This window comes from Trachurus trachurus (genome assembly GCF_905171665.1).
Source record: "Trachurus trachurus genome assembly, chromosome: 1".
Taxonomy (NCBI): domain Eukaryota; kingdom Metazoa; phylum Chordata; class Actinopteri; order Carangiformes; family Carangidae; genus Trachurus; species Trachurus trachurus.
In genome coordinates, this window is record NC_139891.1 from 39,232,583 (window position 1) to 39,253,580 (window position 20,998).

Here is a 20,998-nt window from a genome sequence, read left to right on the forward strand (position 1 = left end):
CGCAAAGCTGTAGAAGGTTTCTTTTATCGAGATTCAGAGAATGCATACAATGGAGCGTGGAAAGTTTTACAGGACAGATATGGGAATCCGTTCATCATACAGAAAGCTTTCCGTGATAAGCTCATGAAATGGCCAAAGATCAGCGCAAACGACCCACTAGCACTACGAGAGTTCGCCGACTTCCTCCAAAGCTGCACTGAGGCAATCCCACATGTCAAAGGACTAGCTATACTTAACGATTGTGAGGAAAACCACAAGTTGCTCAAAAAACTGCCAGAATGGATCGTTCGAAAGTGGAGTCGTATTGTTGTAGATGAACTTGACACATCAGGCAGCTATCCAGATCTTACATGCTTCACAGAGTTCCTGAGCAGAGAAGCACGGATAGCCTGTAATCCTATTGCTTCTCCATTGTTGATAAATTTCAAACCGATAGATGATAGAATCCCAAAGAGAGCCAAAGCCTTCAACACAAACACACAATCAAAGAGTTTCGCTCAAGAGAAACAAGAAGTAAACAGCAATAAACCAAAATCACCTTGCTTTGTCTGTAAAAGTGAAGCTCATGGTATCACAAGGTGTCCCACTTTTGCAGCTAAGAGTGTTGAAGATAAAAAGACATTTATTCATGAAAATCGGCTCTGCTTTGGATGCTTGAGAAAGGGTCACATGACCAAGGATTGTAGGAGGCGACACACGTGCAACACATGCAACCGTCGTCACCCAACCTGCTTGCACGAAGACAGGAAACAAAGACCTGTGGAAGCAATAACAAATAGTTCCACTTCCACAGGAGAGCATGCGAGCCAGGAAACACACAAAGTCATGTCCCATACATCAACACAACGCACGTCTGCTACCTCAAGTATCGTTCCAGTTTTTGTGTCTTCAGTACAAGAACCACACAGAGAAGTACTCACATACGCGATACTAGACACACAAAGTGATTCGACGTTTGTCTTAGATGATGTACTTGATAAATTAAATGTGGATGCCCAACCAGTAAAACTGAAACTTAGTACTATGACAGCAATTGACACAATAATATCGAGTAAGAGTGTTCATGGTCTACAAGTTCGAGGACTCCACTCTGAGAGCTGCATTCAACTACAGCAGGCCTACAGTCGTGACTTTATCCCCGTGGATAAATCTTATGTTCCAACGAAAGAAACAGCGTTACTGTGGCCTCATCTCAGAAACTTGGCAGATAAGTTACCACCCCTCCAAGACTGTGATGTAGGGCTCCTAATCGGATACGACTGTCCAGCAGCACTGGCTCCTCGAGAAGTCATCTTAGGTGACAAAAATCAACCGTTCGCACAAAGATCAGAACTAGGATGGAGTATAATAGGCTCATCAAACCCCCACCTAGACAGACAAGGAAGTCAGAGTTTTGTGCACCGGCTCACAGTTAAAGAACTGCCAGTTCCATCAGCGACAGATGTTCTAAAGGCCCTAGAATCAGACTTTATTGAGAGAACTTATGAGGATAAATATGTGTCCCAAGAAGATGTTCATTTCATACAGTTCCTCAGTAACCACATCACACAGAAGGAGGACGGGCATTATGAGATGCCTCTCCCGTTCAAAGGCAACAGTCCGCCCAACCTGCCAAACAACAAGAGGTTAGCCACAGTTCGCCTACAGTGTCTTAAGAAAAAATTAAAGGCCAACAAACAATACTATGATCAGTACAAAACTTTCATGGAGGAAACCATTGTCAAGGGTGATGCAGAGCCTGCCCCTACAACATCTGAGGGACAGACAGAGTGGTACCTGCCGCATCACGGCATCTATCACCCCAGAAAACCGGATAAGTTGAGAGTCGTTTTTGACTGTTCGGCCAAGTTCCACGGTGTTTCTCTAAACGACACTCTGCTAACTGGACCTGATCTAATCAATCCTCTGGTAGGAGTACTTTGTAGATTCAGGAAGGAAGCTGTAGCCATTATCTGTGACATTGAAAGAATGTTTTATCAATTTTCTGTCACTCTTGAATCCAGAAATTATCTGAAGTTCCTCTGGTGGAAAGGTGGTGATCTGGAGAAGGAACCACAAGAGTACAGGATGGCGGTTCATCTCATTGGAGCCGCTTCGTCTCCAGGATGTGCCAATTTTGGTTTAAAGCATCTAGCACGACAGCACAAAGCTAACTATCCTCTAGCTTCAACATTTGTGGAGAAAAACTTTTATGTTGATGACGGGTTAGTCAGCGTTTCATCGGTCGATGAAGCAAAGAAATTGATCACTGAGTCGCAAGAGTTGTGCAAAAGAGGAGGCCTTCGCCTTCACAAATTCAACTCAAATGAAGAAGCAGCGCTCTCTTGCTTAGACTCCTCTGAAAGAGCAGCAAATGTTGAGCCTCTAGGTTTCGATCCAACCCCATCAGAACGTGCTCTCGGAATTCAATGGTCGATAAAAGACGACACTTTCAGCTTTAACATCAGCTTGAAGGATCAGCCTTCAACTCGTCGTGGTTGTTTGTCTGTCATCGCCTCTCTCTACGATCCACTCGGATTCATCGCTCCATTCAGCCTAAGCGGAAAACGCATCCTTCAAGAGCTTTGTCACAGAGGCATCGGATGGGATGACTCACTCCCAGAAGACATAAAGCCACGGTGGGAGGAATGGATAAATGGTCTTCTTAAATTGAAAGAGGTCTCAATCCCAAGATGTTACCACCCACATGACTTTCAAAACATTGTCAGTGTAGAGTTACACCATTTTTCAGATGCCAGCTGTGTAGGATACGGTGCATGTTCTTACCTCAGGTACAAAAATGACAAGAATGAAGTCCATTGCAGTCTCATAATGGCAAAAGCAAGGGTCGCACCCTCAAAGGTCACAAGTATCCCGAGACTTGAACTCGCAGCAGCGGTGGTTTCTGCAAAAGTAAGTGTTCTGTTAAAGGGTGAGCTTGACATGAAAATTGATCAAGAGTTTTTCTGGACTGATTCACAAGTTGTGCTTGGGTACATTAACAATGATGCTCGTAGGTTCCACATATTTGTTGCAAACCGTGTTCAGCTGATTAGAGATAATAGTGATCCCAGTCAGTGGTATTATGTGGAAACCTCAGAAAACCCGGCGGATCACGCATCCCGAGGTCTTCATGCTTCAGACATTCACTCAACGAACTGGCTGCGAGGACCGAAGTTTCTCTGGGAGCGTGAATTACATCTAACACCCAGCACTCCAGCAGAATTGCTCGTTGGTGATCCTGAAGTCAAGACAATTCAGGTGCTTGCAACCGAAGCCAAAAACTGCAACGACATCCTCAAGCGTCTGAGTCAGTTTTCTTCATGGACAACACTTGTAAAGGTAGTTGCAAGAATCAAGAGACTGAGATCTAAACAAAAACATAGTGAACATGTGACTGTGGAGGAGCGTGAGAAGGCTGCTGAGGCAGTGATTAAAATCGTACAACAGCAAGCCTTCCCCCATGAGATAAAGATGCTTCAAAGTGAAAAAGACCTTCCAAACTCAAGCTCTCTCTTCAGTCTCGATCCCATCTGGTCTGAAGGACTTCTGTGTGTTGGTGGGAGATTAAAACAGTCATCTCTCTGTCACAAAGTCAAGCACCCAGTCATCTTACCAAACAACAGTCATATCACTAAGCTGATTGTGTCCCACTGCCATGCTAAGACGTGCCATCAGGGTCGAAGCCAGACACAAATGGAGCTTCGGACAAATGGATTTTGGGTCATTGGTGGGAGCAAGCTGGTTGCTAAACTGATACACACCTGTGTGCTTTGCAGGAAACTTCGACGGCCAACTGAGAACCAGCGGATGGCTGAACTCCCTAAAGAACGTCTTGAAGCCTCAGCACCTTTTACAAATAGCGGCATGGACTGTTTTGGCCCGTTTATTGTAAAGAAAGCCCGCAAAGAATACAAACGATATGGTCTGATTTTCACATGTCTGTACTCAAGAGCTGTCCATATCGAGATGCTCGAAGATTTGTCGACAGACTCATTCATCAACGCATTGAGATGCTTTATCAGCCTCAGAGGAGCTGTCCGACAACTACACTGCGACCAAGGTTCTAACTTTGTTGGTGCCAGAAATGAGTTTAAGGAAGCACTTAAACAATGCGACACCAAGCTACTGGAAATCTTCCTGTCTGAGAGGCAATGTGAATTTCTCTTCAACGCCCCCTCTGCCAGCCACGCAGGCGGTGTCTGGGAACGGCAAATTAGAACTGTTAGAAATGTACTGAATGCTACTTTTGCCCAGTGCCCAGGTCGACTTGATGACGCCTCTCTCAGAACACTGTTATATGAGGCCATGGCAATCGTTAACAGTCGCCCATTAACAGTAGATGGAATCAATGATCCTCATGCACTCGAACCTTTAACGCCAAATCACCTCATCATGATGAAATCTAAAGTTGCTCTTCCTCCCCCTGGCGTGTTTGTGAAGGAGGATTTGTACGCTACAAAGAGATGGAGGAGAGTTCAATATCTCATTGAACAATTCTGGGGTCGCTGGAAAAAGGAATATTTGCTTAATATTTCCACAAGACAGAAATGGCACTTACCTCAGCGCAACCTCAGAACCAATGATATTGTCATCATAAAGGACGACAACCTCCCGAGAAATCATTGGCAACTAGGACGAGTGGTGGAGACTGTTCAAGACAGCGACGGCTTAGTACGTCGAGTTAAAGTGCAAGTAGGAGAGCGAAAGTCTCAAAGGAAACAAGATCCCCCCTCCAAACCATCAGTTATTGAGAGACCAGTCCAAAAATTAGTGCTTCTCCTTGAGAACTGATTAGAACAAACAAACAACAGTTAAATGCACACTGCTTTAATGATATAATGTAGTACAAATCACCTGTACTTTTGATAGTTCAACATGAAGTTACTCGTTTATTACAGTCAAGAAATCCTGTACAATTCATTTGCTCTTTGTGTATTTGCTCATTCATTGTAGCAGGATTTGGTGGGAGTGTAAATGGCAGTTAATCTTGTCTATGATCATTTATGCAGTTCTGCCACTTTACATTTTTCTTGTGCTTTTATTTTGAAAAACCCACTCTTATTTTGTTACTTCCTGTTATGCCGACGCTAGACTTCCTGCTCCCGTCTCAGCAGAACGACATGCTGCTCACGTTACTCCAGAGTTGGTAAAATATACACATGAACTATTTACATGTCGTAGCCTGTATTGAAGCTTATGAAAGGGTGTTTAATTGCAGTTCGCTCCGTGTTTGTGTCATTGTGTTTTTCGTATAAGGACTGTTACCACGAGATGTGTGTGGAAGACAGGCTGCTAGCAGGTTGTGCTCAAACTTAGCGCCCTTGGAAGCAGAAGGAGGTAGGAGGAGACTAATGGTGCATTCATTGTAAAGAGAGTGATTCATTTCATTTAAAACAAAGAGAAAATGTCTTTATTTTCATTTACATAAAAGCTGTAACTCGTAGCAATTTAAAAAGGGTAATTCCATGTAAAATTCATTATTCAAGTTTACTAAAATGTATTTGTTTAAGTTTAAAAATGTGAACATGATTTCTATATATTATTCACTGAAATCTGGTATTATGACATTTGTATTTCTGTCTATTTTCATAGTTTTCACGGTGTCATGGTGTCAGGAGGTGAAAAGAGGAGAGAATTAAAGTAACACCAGTCGAAGCTCTCTGCGTCACGTGTGGTAATTCCAAGTGGGCCGCTACACTGACGTTCGAATGTTTTTAATGAGGCAAATTAACGTGGTGCGTCGCGACGTTCAGAGTAGTACACATGTTGATAAAACAACATGCAGTTATTGTTGTGCACAAAGTAAAGCTGCAGCTTCAAATATACAAGCAGAGTTTTTTTAAATTGCCCGTTCATTCGGCCGCCACGGTGCGCGTATGCGTCCCCACTCTACACACACACCTTTTTTTTTTTTAATTGATCGATCCGCGGACCACTTGTGTGCTGATCACGGATCAGCTGTGATCTGTTGCACCACAAGTTACTCTGTGCCCTAACCCCGCAGCCCCCGCGAGGCGGGGGGGCGCCGCCCCCGCCTGTGAAGCCGGGTTTCCACGACCACGATCAACGATCCTTCTTTTTTCTTTTTTTTACCGCAACATATGGTTCACGTCAAGATAAGTTATTTTTCCATAGTTCTCTTTGTTTAACACTTAGAGACTTTTGGTTAAGTAACCATGGACAGCTCCTATGCAGGTTCGTTCTGCTGCAGGTTCGTCCCCCCCCCCCATAATGAGATTAAAAAAATAAATTAAAAAAACATAAAAAATTCGAATATTAGTCGAATATTTAACATAAGATGGGTTAGAAATTCGAACTTGATTTCGGGGGAAGATTGACAGCCCTACTGAGCAGTAGACGTTTGTTAAACTCCAATGATTGTTCTTTTTCGCACTTTTTTTTCCGCCCGTCCCATTGACTTCAATGCAAAATTTTGCGCAGTTTTTCGCGACTTACGTCGCAAAAAATTCGTAAACCGTTGAGAAAAGTAATAGCATACCGATCCCGATCAAGGCGCACGTTTTGATATTTAATTTGTCTAGTAGCGAACCGAAAAACGTCCGGAAGATGAAAAAAGAAAATAAGTAGGAAAAAATCCACACAATAAAGGCCCCCAATACTACGTATTGTGCACGTACTGTGAGCAGCGCGGACTCCATGCGCACTGTCCGCGGACGTTTGAGCTTTCATAGTCGGGCGTAGAGCGTCACATTAAAAACAGGTCGATGTGAAGATTTCCCGACATCCGCTTTGGGTCAGTAACAGTAGTGCCCGGACCAGTGCCCAGTGCGATGGCCCGTGGCCCTAACTAAACATGTGACCTGAATGTGAATATCTGATCACACAGTAGCCTAATGTCCATTATGTGAGTCTAGAGGGGAGTTACCACAAAGTCCTTCTAGGTAAGTCATGCCACTCGGCGGCCATCTTGGCGACGCCACGAAAAGCCCAAAGAGACCAGACCCCTATCTAAATGAATGGAGGGATGGTCAAATCCACCCTTTAACGTGATAGCAGGACGGAAAAAACATACAGACATGCTAGCCAGTGAAATAAGATACAAATAAAAACCAAAAAAACATAAACTTTACCGCAGAATGACGTTTAAATCGCTATTTTTCCACAGGGAGTACTCAACTGCGCCGTCACTGTACGGTTGTAACGGCTGAGTCCGTGATCTAGCAGCAGCCCGAGCGTACCTACACCGGTCTGCCCTGCTCTACCTGGAGACATATCGGCTTGAGTCTGGAGATTTTTGCCCAAAAATAAACGCTAGACTTACATGAAATCTGTCTTAATCATCACCTATGGGCTCCTAGTTCTGTGTGTGGTGACCGTGTCTGCTCCCCCCTCCCACCCGCTCCCCCGCTCCCCACTAACGTTAGCTGTCTCGGATGCTATCGAATGCTAGCATGGATGTATTAGTGCTAGCATGTCGTCTCAGCAGCAGCAGTCAGTTAAAATAAATAAATACAGTCCGAGTGAACCGCTGGAGCCACGGACTGATTACCGACCATCACTGACAACTAAAACCTCGACCGGTAACAAGTACGAGGGGCGTTGTGCTGAGCTAGCTCGATGCTAACTTCGACTAGTGGTAGCGGTTAGCATCCGCCGCTAACTTCGGTTAGCATCCGCCGCTAACAGCCGCTTCTCAGCTCACAACAAGCCTCTTGTACTCGGTACAATAAAACAATAGAGGCTCTCGTTAATGGTGACGGTGTCTATCGGTCCACGGCTCCAGTGCTTCACCCGGACTGTGTTTTCTTTTTTTGGAGTGGACTGCTGCTGCTGCTATCATGGACAGGAGGCTAACGCTTAGCCCCAAGGGAGGGGGCCAAGTTTGAATGTTTAGGTTAAAAAATGAAACGAACAAAACTATACATTCAAAAATTAAATTAAAGAAAATGTGGACTGATCGGTTCATTGTAAAACACTTATTGATGTGAATGTGGTGAATTCTGTATACATAGCCCCGAGGTAGCTCTTTCGTTCAGCAGCACACAAAGCTTCACTTTTCATTAAGACCAACCAATGTGGCTGCCAAATTAACAAGCCGACAGTAAACCTCTAAAACTCCACGGGTAAATTTAACAGCTTTCCTCCAGGATGAGGAGCCGCTCCCGGTCGCCGGTGGCTCTCTGCACTTTTCCGAAAACCTTAGAGTAAATTTTCAACCTGACCATATACAGTACACACGGTGCTAAAGCCGTGTTGTTGTTGCCACCAGGTAGGTTTGTCTGTCGTAAATCTACTTGTGCGCATGCGCTGGTGCAACAACATGATTGGCCTAATTCAGCTCTGGCAACGCAGGTGATTGGCTGCTGGTGAAAAGGGCCGGGACATGCGCCATCTTTGGCGTCGCAGCTTTCCCCATTCAAAACGGGCAGAGTGGTCTGTCTCCTCAATATTAGAACGTCTCTGGTTACCATCATCTCCTCATATTTAACCAGTCATCATCATGTGATCCAGAGTTCACACTGAAGCCCATTAAGTCATTAGTAAGTGGAGCTCTGAGCTCAGATTGTCTTCATCTTTCATTAACACAGCTGTTTCTGTTGAACTGAACATCTGGAACAGAAACATAGTAAAATAAAACTGTTACCTGTGACAGACAAAGTGACTCCAGCTTCACCAGTGTATTTCTCTCCTGGTTTGTTTGTTGTGAAGCTGAACTTGTAAACAGCTGAGTCGCTCTCTCTCAGGTCTGTGATTCTCAGAGTGCAGTCGTTGTCACCACAGAGATACTGAACACGACCTGAGTACTCTGAGTCTGCTCTCAGATCCACAGGTTCATCACCACTGGAGTTAGTGAACCACAGTCTTTCTCCAACTGTAGTATCATCATCAGTTCTCCAGTCTGGGTATCTGTAGGTGCAGCTTATGTCCACTGTTGATCCTACTACAGCACAGATCTGAGTTGGAGCACAGGTCACTGTCCAGTCATTCTGACCCTGTATCACTGTAACACAGAGCACAGCACAAACCACAGTCACATTTTAATACTGTCAAGCTGCATCAGTTTCTAAACCTGCAACAAAACTGAACTGATTCTAAATTTACAAAACTACTATTGGGCTCGAACATCGTCCCACTGTGAGCCAATGAAACAAAGAAGAGGAGATTGTAGAACTAAACTGAACCATCGTCATCTCATCATCATCTACTCATCATCTTACCTGCTCTGAATAACAGTGTTACATGGTCAGTAGTGTCAAAGTGGAAATACATTACCTGGTACAGAGAGGAAGAAAATGAAAAGTCCACTCGCTGCCGCTGTTAAATTCATAGCTGCTCCTCTTGTCTCACTTAGTGACATCAGAGATTATGAAATAATCAGAAACAATATAATCTATAAAGATATAAACTGGTTTATATATTAGTTTCAAAATCCACTCACAGAGTAGAACATTGTTTTAACGTCTGACCTCAGAGGAATGAGCAGCAGAACAAAGACTTCCTTAACATATAGCGCTGACCACAGGCCAGGAAATGGTAGCTCTCAGCAAACAACAGAAAGTTTTGCACGTACTCTGAGGTGTCAGTTAAGTAGGAACAACTGTCTTCACAGACTATTCTTACAGACATATTATCAACTTGTGTTATCATTAGAACACAAATTATATACAGTATGATGGAGGCCTCAGTTCACAGCTACACGACCTCTGGGAATCCTCAGATTTTCTTCATGTTATTTAAAGTTTTTATGTTGTTTTATGTTGTTTATGGTAACCCAAGTTTGACTTTCAAAGAGAAATATCCGACATAATCACAAAACTCCGCTGAGTTGGTGGCTCAGCAGCAAGTCCCCGCAGTTTGTGTTCACCTGCAACCTGGACAGGTGGAATATTAAAGCAGAAGTAAGCAGAATGTTTGTGTTAAAGCAGAAGTGAGTGATATATTTGTGTTAATATAAGTCTTAAATAGTTATATCTTCCGACAGCAATCACTTACATAGAGTGTTTGGACTGAAACACGGGTCTGTCAGTCACTCTGCTCTGCTCTGAGCCGAAGAGAAAACATTTATCGTATCCTACAGTTTTTATCCAATGAGGAGAGAGAACGGCATGCAGGGCTGTGTGTGCAGCCAAGGAACGCCGTGAATGTGGTGACGTAGCGACGAGGACTATTATGGTGCGTTCAAGGAAACTCGTATTTTTCCGACCGTGAAGTCGTACCAGTTCGATCTGGTACGAGTTCACCGGTCGGAAGTTACGAGTGGCCGTTATAGTGACTTTCACCGGTAAAACAGGTCGGAAAAACACGAGTGGGTTGCCTGGAACGCTACAAAGTCGTAAGTTGTGACTTGAAGCTGTAATTTACGATTTCAAAAGCCTGCCTGGAACGCAGCATTAGCGAAAACGACCGGATCACTCACTTCTGCTTTAATATAAGTCTTAAATAGTTGTATCTTCCGACAGCAATCACTTATGTAGTGTTTGGTCCGAAACACGGGTCTGTCAGTCACTCTGCTCTGCTGTAAGCCGAGGAGAAAACTTTCCTTGTATCCTACAACCTTTATCCAATGAGGAGAGAGAACGGCATAAAGGGGCGGTCCTCTCTGTGTGTGCAGCCAAGGGATGCGCGTGAATGTGGTGACGTAGGGACGAGGACGGGGACTGCTAACTCCATCGGCTGACAGGAAGTTAGCCAAAACCACCAGATGGCTTACTTCTGCTTTAAGTAAAAGGGGAGGTGGGAGATGGATGGACGGAAGAGAGAGGGGGTCTCACTTCCGAGCCGCTTGACGAGCAGTGCGCTGTTCCAAAAGTTGAACACATTTCAACTCCATAGGATCTGAATGGAAAGAAGACGCTAAAGTCGCGTCTAGTGGACACGGCCCCTTACAAACATTTTACATCCGTCCATGTTCCCACCTCATTCTGAGCTACACAGTAACACTCTCCAGACTCAGAAGAGGGTCAAGGCAGGGGGAGTCGTCATAATGATCTTTTCACTTGTTGAAGTTGTTGCTGAACACAGTGACATCACAGTGAACATGAAGACGTCCAAACGGAAAACTAGTGGACCTGTCAATCACACTGCAGACCAAGTGAGTGGAAAAAATCAGACCATGAGAAAACTGTTGTATTTGTTCCGCTGTTCACTCAGTGGTCAGGTTGCGGTTGCTCATGAATATGAGTGTTCACACGTGGTTTCTTCTTCATGTGAAAGGTGATCACAAAGGGTAGACTACTGTTATTGCTACAGGAAGAACAAACACTATCGCCTTGTTCTTTATTTTGAGCCTTGGTAGATGTTCTCTTGTTCTGTTAAACAGAAGGTACATTTGTAGATAAACTCGACAGTTACTGAATCCTTCACATGAACCAGTACCATTTAAACAGTTCATTCAAACAGCACTATCCTTACTGTGTAATAACACTCACCACTGCAATGTTGAGGTTTAGAAATGTAACCAAGGCTCAAAAAAGTTTTAAAAAGTCTTTATCTGTGTCATTTTCAACAAAAGCTAAGTTTATGTGTTGTGTTGTCGGCTGTGTAGCCAACATTGACTCACTGTAACGTAGTCATGGGAAAAGGAACATTCAGCCCTGATGAATGGGATGTTTCACCGGTTAAGATGAAACCAGTAGGGGTCTAAACCCAGTGCATGGATGGATCGGTGTCTGTTCTGTCTTGACCTGGAGGAGGTGGAGAATACAGGGAGGTTATACACAGTAAATGCACTGTTGATTTTTATAGTTAACACTTAATAACAGTGATACCAATAGGTAATGAGTTACATTTTGTTATATTTTATACAACTGTTTAATCATCATAAACACACTGAATGTCAAAGATTCAACAATGCACATTAAAATAAGGAATAATGGGGGGAAAAACATGAAGAAGTAATAAATGAAGAAAATATACATGGTGTCAAGAATAAAGATGTAAAACAAAAAGACTTTTCACTACCATCTGGTGGAAGCAGGGTCAAACTACAACTGTTTAAGAACATGCATGTTTCCAACAACCTATAATAACCTATAACTATGACCTATAACCACTGTATTTTTAATCCTTATTATATGTTAACTCTATCACTACTTAATAACAAAGCCCTGTGCTGCTTCTTCAGCTTAATGCTCTTAGCACATGGTCATAACTGAAGGAGACTGAGGTGAGTGTATTTACATGTTGATCAGCTCCTCTCTTCTAACAGAGGAACAGAGCCAAACAATCTGTTATAAGTACAAACAAAGTGGAAATATAAATGATCTGGTGACTTTACAACTGGAGAATCTGAGTGAAAACAAATCTACTTAACAAGTGAATAAAGAGATCAGTAAAAGTGTTGTACAAAACAAGGATTACTCGTTTTGTGACATCACTGTGATCTTGACCTTTGACCCTAGTCCTAACTGTGCTTCACAAGCTGGTGTTAATGATTTGCTGTCATGTGTCTCTAACTACCATCTAGTGTCAGAATGAGGAAACTACAACCAATTAACAAATGGTCATTCTCCAGAACCTCAGTGATTTGATGTGGGTGTTTCACTTACATGGTACAATTGATTCTGCCGTTTAACTCATCACTGCTCCTCTCATATCTGTGTGACTTGATGTGATGTTGATGTGATGTGATCAAAAACCAGTCCTCGTCTGACAAGAGAGGAGGGTGATGATTGCCTGTGATCAGAGGACAGAAGTCAAGCTGTTAAAAGAAGATGAATAACTTCCTTTTCACATTATGCATATTCATAAAGTCATGACAACTCTGACCTACAGTCATGTAGTCGCCTTACAAACCAGTGAGGAAGTCCTGAGAGGCAAAAGAGAAAGATAATCCTCATGAAATTACTTTGTTCCATCTGTGAAATATGTGAAACAAAAATGTTTGCCAGGCAAAAACAAACTTTCGTCATGATTTTGTGTTTGACAGATGAACTATTTATATTTTGTGCCAAGAACTGTCAAACTGCTGTCTAACAGGTGGTGGACCCAGACTTTGTCACTAAGAAGCTGGTGGGTAAACAGCTAACAGCTTTATAGCCAAAGCTACTGGTGCTTAAACATGGACTAATACATTTCTAGCAAATGATTCAACTGTCAACAGATTAAAGAATGACTAATCAAGAACAAACATTGGTCTCTAATGGTACTATTTGCCTCATTGGCAGACAATTTACTAATGTAATAGTCATTTTCACCTCAAAGATACTAATATTCACATGCCAAGGTTCAAGAAATTTAACAAATTTATCTTTCACTAACTAGCTGCTCCTAGCTAAAAAGCTGTTTGCCAAGCTGTGAGTATAACACACACTGACGCTATTCAGTAAAACATTTTTTAATCCAGGATAGTCTAATAACTTGATAACACACACTTTATCTACCTTATTTAGAGATATAGGGAAAATAACTAACCTGCAGCAAACAAGGGAAGTTTTATACCTTTACAGGATTTCTACACATTGCTTCCAAAACTCTTATGCATATAAATCATTCTTAATATTTACTGATCTTGACCTCCAGTGACCATCCAAACTCCCACCAACCTTTTTTTTCATTCAATATAGTGAATTTAAGCAGTGGAGCAACAAAGAGAAAAGACAAAACAAATAAAATGATCCAGAGAAACCAAAATTCTGGATAACAAACCATGTAGTTGTGCAATCGTACATGTCCAGGACTTGGAGAGCAGTAAGTCTGTTGTCTGTCCTCTCAGCGGTCAGGTGAGCAACCAACCACATCGTGAAAATCTTCCTCCACCAGTCGGGGAATTTCAGCAACCAACACTGGAAGCACATCACCAGACAGGTGTGTTCGTACTTTAATGTAACTTTGAAATATGGACATATAAGTGGTTTGTCCAAAAACAACGTCCATTTGTATTTTTTTCTAGTGTAGTCATATTTTGTTCTGTCAGGTAGACTATCCCGGTGAGAATAAACAACGTCACTCAGGCGCATGGGCAGCAGCTCAGCTTAACTGTCTTCATTGTAATTTGTTTGAGTAGTAAATCTCTGCACCATTTAGGAAAGTCTCTTTTCCATCTCCAAAATGTTCCTTGCAATAGCCACATAGCATGAGGTGGAGCATGGGCGGCGCGTAATGGAGGTAAGGGAAGGCTAATGCTGCGTTCGATTGCACTCGGAACTCGGAAAGATCCGAGTTGGAAATTCCGACTTCCGAGGTAAATGCGTTTCATCTTAAAGACGGGTACAGAATGGGAAATACTCATGCAGATGGATGAGCACACATTTCGCCGGCATCTTCGGGTGACCTGGGCACAATTTGATTTCCTGCTGCAGAAGCTAAAACAACACATCCAGAAGGTTCATGTTGGAGGCCGACCAGAGGTTCCTCTTCACCAGAAGCTTGCCATGTTTCTCTGGTATGTCGGCAACCAAAACTCTTTTCGAGAGCTATCTGATAAATTCAACGTGTCACAATCAACAGCTCACCATGTCATTCTGGAGATTCTCTGTTCCCAAACTTCCTCCTTCATCTCCTGGCCAAAAGAGTTTGAGAAAGCAACATCTGCGGCAGCGTTTGCCAGGGTCTGTGGCATCAATGACATCATAGGTGCCATTGATGGGTGCCATATTAAAATCCAGAGGCCCATCATCAGAGGCGGCGACTACCTGAACCGGAAAGGTTTTTACTCTGTTCTCCTTCAGGGGATAGTAAATGAGAAAGGAAAGTTTGAGGACATTTTTGTGGGACCACCAGGGAGGGTGCACGATGCACGGATGTTGCGCTCTTCCACATTTTACAGCACTTGGGAGGAGAAGATGGGAGAATACCAGCTGTTAGGGGATAGTGCATACTGTGGGAATGCCTACCCTTTTGTGATGACACCAAAACGCGACAACGGAGCCTTGTCAGCAGAGGAAGAGGCAAGAAACCTACAGATAAGCCGGGGCAGAGTAATTGTGGAGCAGACCTTTGGCAGGATGAAGTGTCGGTGGAGAAGAGTGCGAGACCTTCAAAATACACGGCTGGACATTGTTGTCATGATAATTGCGTCAGCTTGCATCCTACACAATCTGTGTGCAGACCCCACAGATGTGTGTGAGCAGCATCCACTGGGCTGCCCGAGACGGGGTGATGAGAATGAATAGACTGCAACTAGGATGATGATGGCAACTTTGCTTTTGCTTGGAATCTGTCTATCTGTCAATGAATAGTTTTACTGATATGTTCTCCTTTTTATCTCACAATAAGCCATCAACTTTATATGGAAAAACATTCAACATGTTGTGCATATTAAATGTTCATGCATTCACCGCATTAATGACCAGTGGAAGTTCAATTGCTGTTTTCTCACATTCTCAAAACAAATTCATAACACCTCACATGAACAATAACAGAAGTTACAGTAAGCACAACACCACATTAAAACATCAATAACATGCAGTGCAAACAATTTAACATTCTCATTTTAAAGTTCTTCTTTGGTTAACTAGTTTTTCTCCAAGTAACTCTTCATCATGGCTTCGAATGACTGCTGAGAAGTTTTCATGTGACTCAGCATCTCTTCGTGTCTGCGCTGGGAGGCGGACTCGGATTCACGAAGAAATTCCAAGAGGGAATTATCCTCTGGGCGACGAGGGCGGCATGGAGATGGGCCCGAGGAAAGACTGGCTGACCCAGAAGAAGGACTGGCAGAAGGTTGCTGGCGGTCAGTCAGAAGTGCATCAGGTCTCCTAATTTCCAAGCCATCCGAAGTTCCCACCACTGGGAACTCTATATCATGGTGCCCTCCAAGGAGTTGCTCCATCTCCTCATATAACTGAAAGCGCAGTGCCCCCTTTCCTGTAGTACGGTTGTTATCTTTAATTTTCTTGTATGCTTCTTCAAGCGTTCCCCATTTGCGGGCCACTCTGTCTGGGTCGAAAACCACTTTAAAGTGGTCTGACAGCTTCACAGCCATCTCCTTCCACATGGCTTTTTTTGAGCCCTTCCCCGCCTTCACCCTGGCATTTAATTCTCTAAGGGTTTTGGGCAGCTCACTGCCATCCTCTTCCAGCTTGCTCCTCATCAAATCAATGAGGATTAAAGTCTGATCTCTGGTGAAGCACTCGTTGTGTGGTTGGGGATCTGTGGCAGGCATCTCCTCTTCGTTGGCCATTGGTTCAGGTGACTCTTTGTCATCAGTTTCCAGCCCTAAAACATGTAACATCTGGTTAGATGAAAGTGATATAGCTGAGAAATTGATATAGCTCAATTAGAGCTGCAACTATTAATTGATTACACAAACACTAATCGATTATAAAATTAATCATCGACTATTTTGATAACTGAATAATCGCTTTGAGTATAAAAATCAAATTATCTGATTTCAGCCTCTTAAATGTGAATATTTCTAGTTTCTTTGTTCCTTTATGACAATAAACTGAATATCTCTTTGATTCGTGGACAAAACAAGACATTTAAGGACGTCAACTTGTAGTTTGGGAAACAGTGAATGATATTTTTCAACATTTTATTGACCCAGGGACTAATAATTAATCGTTTAAATAATGAAAATAATTGTTAGTTGCAGCACTAAGCTCAGTTAAACTTCTTTGTTAATTTACCTTTGGTGTTGATGACACATAGCCTAATAGGCCTAATGCTATAATAGAGCAGCAACAATTAATTGCTTAATCAAAGACTAATCGATCATTACAACCTGATTAGTAAAAAAATGAATAGACAGATTAATCATTTATGACAATGATTCTTAGCTGCAGCTCTAAATGCATGAAATGCATGAAAGAATGAATCACATTCTACAGTGAAACTTTTTTTTTTTTTTTTTTTTTCAAAATCTCACTCACCAAGTGTAATAACTTCAATTTTGATGGTGAGGTGCTGGTCAAGAAAATATGATGTAGGGTCGGATGCTGACTGATACATAACACAGTTGAAAGGCTGTGTCCTCTCTGCATCCAGATAGAGGTCGGAGTTCTTGTCTGCAAATACTTAAGAGACAAAAAAATATCATTAAATCTAATAAAATTCCTGCAAATAATAAAAATAAATGCATTACACCTAAATATTAGCTTAAATATGGGAAAATTTGTATATTTTCAGCATTGTTACTGTGCTTTTTCGTCCCTACTACACTCACACAAACTCTTTGATTAACAGAGTGGGACTGCAAATACCACGACAAAGTAATCCTACACTTTTAGTAACACAAATACTAAATTAAACGACACATAACAGACAAAAAGTTGAGGAGAAAGTGATTATTTACCTCTCACCGTGTGCTGCGCCATTTTGCTCTGACGATTTTGCACGTATTTCCGACCGACTCGGGCTGCTTGGATCCTTCCCGAGTTCCCGAGTCGGAGGTCCGACTTCAAAGGCCGTTCTATTGTATTTTTCCGAGTCGGAGGTCGGATCTTTCCGAGTTCCGAGTGCAATCGAACGCAGCATAAGCCTTCCCAAATGTTATTCTTGAAAATTGTGAAATCACCTCTCTCTGGACAATTATGGCAATCATAGGCATATATAATAATGAGGTTGTCCCTGCAGCTGCTGCCCGTTCGTCACTATGTTGACGAGGAGGGAATGCAGGTAAGACAATGTTTAATCATTAACTCTTTCGCGACCACACTAATTCTTCAGCACATCCGCTCAGGACCACATGTTTTTGGCTATTTGTTTACCTTTTATCTCACGTCGAACCGAACTATGTACGTCACCTAGAAACAAACGGTTTTCACTTGGTTGAAGAGTGACTTTACAACGTGCTTCTCGAAAAAACGGCGAGTTTTTCCGCCGTTTCGTTCGTGAGTACGAAGGAGAAGAAGAGAGCTGGGTTTCTCCAAAAACGGAGCTCCCGCTCTAGTTTCAGAGAAAAACGCACTTTTGTGTCAAGTGGCAATCTGCTCATTTTACCGGTACCCTGCGGTGTGGCGTCTCCCAAATCATTTCTACGGCTAAATAAATATATTTGTAGGCATATCTGGGGGGTGTGGCAGCTTGGAGAGCAGCGGTGCAGCGGTGTGGGTCTCTGGCTGCAGCGGAGCAGCTCCGGGACACTGCTGTGTGACTGGCCGGCGATGAGTGCTCTGGGGCGGGGGGCGGCCGGTCACAGCCCCCGCTGCTCAGCGCCCGCTCCGCTGCACCGTGAAAACAGCTGTGATAACCGGCTTTCAGATCCGAGTCTCCAAACCAGAAACGTTTGTAAACAACACCGGAAAAACTCGCCAGATTTGTCGTCGGTCGCTTTTGTCAAAAGAGGGTTTGGAAAGCCGCCAGATTCAGCGAGAAAGTCGCAACACTGTAGCCGACAGCCGCACAGCGCTGCACGCTGTCCCCACAGCAGCATTCAAAGAGAACGATTACTCAAATAAAACCAAGATCACACAGTTTATAAAAAACATTATGTTTTGGTTTTAGTTTAAAACAGTTTTACATATCAGAGGACTACCATATTCACACACAGGGTACCTCAGAGTGTCTATTATCGTAATCTGTAAAAAAACGGTTTTGACGAGTTTGCTCGTCAATGGTCGTGAACGTTCGGCAGGCTGTGACGAGTTAACTCGTCAATGGTCGCGAAAGAGTTAATGTGAAAGTAAACTATTTCCCTCCGCCTGGCCATGTGCATTTGTTTACAATGAAGCCTGCAAAAAATCAAACGTCAGGATCACCTGCCGCCTATGAGGTGGAGTATACAGTGAAAAGGTAGTTTATTCAGAAACTTACCGTTATAGACTTACCGTTGTCATTAAAACGATGAAATGATAATTTACGCAAACTGTATAGTCTTTTTTTGGCAGCTTCACGGATAAATAGTCCACTCTCACCGCCCCTCAGTTCACAGGCGGCAAAACGAAATCACGAAGTAATCCACAGAAAGCAGAGAAATGAATATCTACTTTTCATGAGCATAACTAACCAGTCTGTGTTATTGATGTCTACGTCCTTCATCGCTGTCTTGACGGTTGAAAATCCGAGTAAGTCCGTTAGTTTCTTTTTAAATCCACAGCACACTGACCGAGTCACTAGCTAAGCGTTAGCTAGTAGCAGGAGTCAGACACAGAGAGAAGGAAAAAAGTTGGTGGTGGTGCTTCGTTGATCCGCAGTAAAAACTTAAAAACAGTTGAAGTTAACAGTCTACAAACCTGCTGCCAGCTGTGTACCGCTGGGTATTTGTTATCCTCACCTGAACTGAATCCTCTTTGGGTCAGAGAGCACCGTGGTGGCACCGCCGTTACACCCTTTTACAGTCTATGGTTACACCTCTCTGCCAGCCAACCGACGTATCACTCCGCCCCAATTCAAACGTACAGAACAGAAAACACACAACAAAAAGTAGTTCCCAATCAAACAACAGAGTATTCCCCAAACCAAACTCCTCACAAAATCAATGTAATGTTACATCATCTTTATGTAATATGTTGTGTATATTATGTAAAGCACTTAGAGTTGCATTTTTTGTATTAAAAGTGCTATAAATTCTGGTTGATTGAAATTTAGTGCAAATAAAAATAATCTCTACTGAACACTCTACTACCAACAAGTAGCCTACTTATGCCGACTGTAGCCAACATTTGACTCACTGTAATGTAGTCATAGGAACAGTAACATCCAGCTGAAGAATGGGATGTTTCACCAATGAAGATGAAACCACTTTGGGTTAAAACCCAGTACATGGATGGACCAGTGTATGTTCTGCCTTGACCAGCTGGAGGGAAACATTGATATATACTGCTAATTATTATTGTGAACAATTAATAACAGTAATACCAATACCCTAGGTAATGGTGTTATCAATAATACTGTAATAATAATCAGTGTAATCCAGATTTAGAAACATCTGCATAATGAATAGCAATACTTAACCAGTTATGGTTATTACTAATATTTCATCAATCATTGAGAGACATGGGGTATTCTGATTGTATGTTATAGCTGTTTAATCATTATAAACACAATGAAGGCTGCAGATTCAACATATGAAGATTTTTTTTTTTTTTTTAAGAAACGTTATAAATGTGAAGAAAAAGAAGAAAGAACTGGTGTCACCAAAAGATTTATAACAATAACAAAAAGACAAAGGGTAAAAAATGACCTGTAATCTGAAAAACACTTCCTGGTGGAAGCAGGCTCAAACTACAGCTCTATCAGAAAATGCATATTTCAAATAACCTATAATAACTACTATATATTTTTTTATCTCTACTATATTTTAATTTTAACTTTATAGCAAAGCACTGTGCTGCTTGTTCGTCTTATTACTTGTAGCACATGGTCATGACTGAAGGAGACTGAGGTCAGTGTGTTTACATGTTGATCAGCTCCTCTCTTCTAACAGAGCAACAGAGCCAAACAATCTGCTGTAAGAATAAACAAAGTGGAAATATAATTGATCAGTGGTGACTTTACAGCAGGAAAATCTGAGCGAAAACATATCTACTAAACAAGTGAAAAAAAGGGATCAGTAAAAGAAAATTTTGTACCGAAAAAGGATTACTTGTGACTTCACTGATCTTGAACTTTGACCCTAACTGTGTTTCACAAAGCTGTTGTAAATGATTTGCTGTCATTTGTCTCTTTCCTACCATCTAGTGACAGAAAGAGGAAACTACAGCCAATTAACAGATGGTCATTCTGCAGAACCTCAGTGATTTAATATTGGTGTTTAACTTACATGGTACAAACCAACTTTACCGGTTAGTTAACCTGTTTGTTAGTTTGGTTTTATTCCAGTCTTGTTGATATGAAATAAATAATATTCAGGCCAGTGTTCACACCTCCACCAAACACAGAAACACTCAGGTAAGATAAGAAAAAAAATGCAAAAATGACACAAATATGATATTCCAAAACTATGTTCAAAAAAGAAACTTGTTGGTGCTGGACAAAGTTGAGACCCAGCACAGAGACACAGGTGTCAGGTTCTGGTAGCGGTACCTCTGGCTCAGTTCATAATTATCTGTGTCCACAGACAGGAAGTGGTGAGGGATTACGTCTCTTCTCTCTTACAGCTCCTGTGGGTCTGTTGGAGCAGCTGCATTGAGACAGAAGGAGGAGCTCAGCTGACCAGAAACATGACAGACAA

At 42.4% G+C, this 20,998-nt stretch overlaps 1 protein-coding gene across 1 annotated transcript; it reads left to right on the top strand.

Moving 5' to 3' along the window:
- Positions 1 to 14,177: 14,177 nt before the first annotated feature.
- LOC310993721 (uncharacterized protein) lies at positions 14,178 to 15,056 on the top strand (the record flags this gene model as incomplete). Its single annotated transcript, XM_083982163.1, has 1 exon — positions 14,178 to 15,056. The coding sequence occupies one exon, from the start codon at positions 14,178 to 14,180 to the stop codon at positions 15,054 to 15,056; it is 879 nt and encodes a 292-aa protein (XP_083838289.1).
- Positions 15,057 to 20,998: the final 5,942 nt, after the last annotated feature.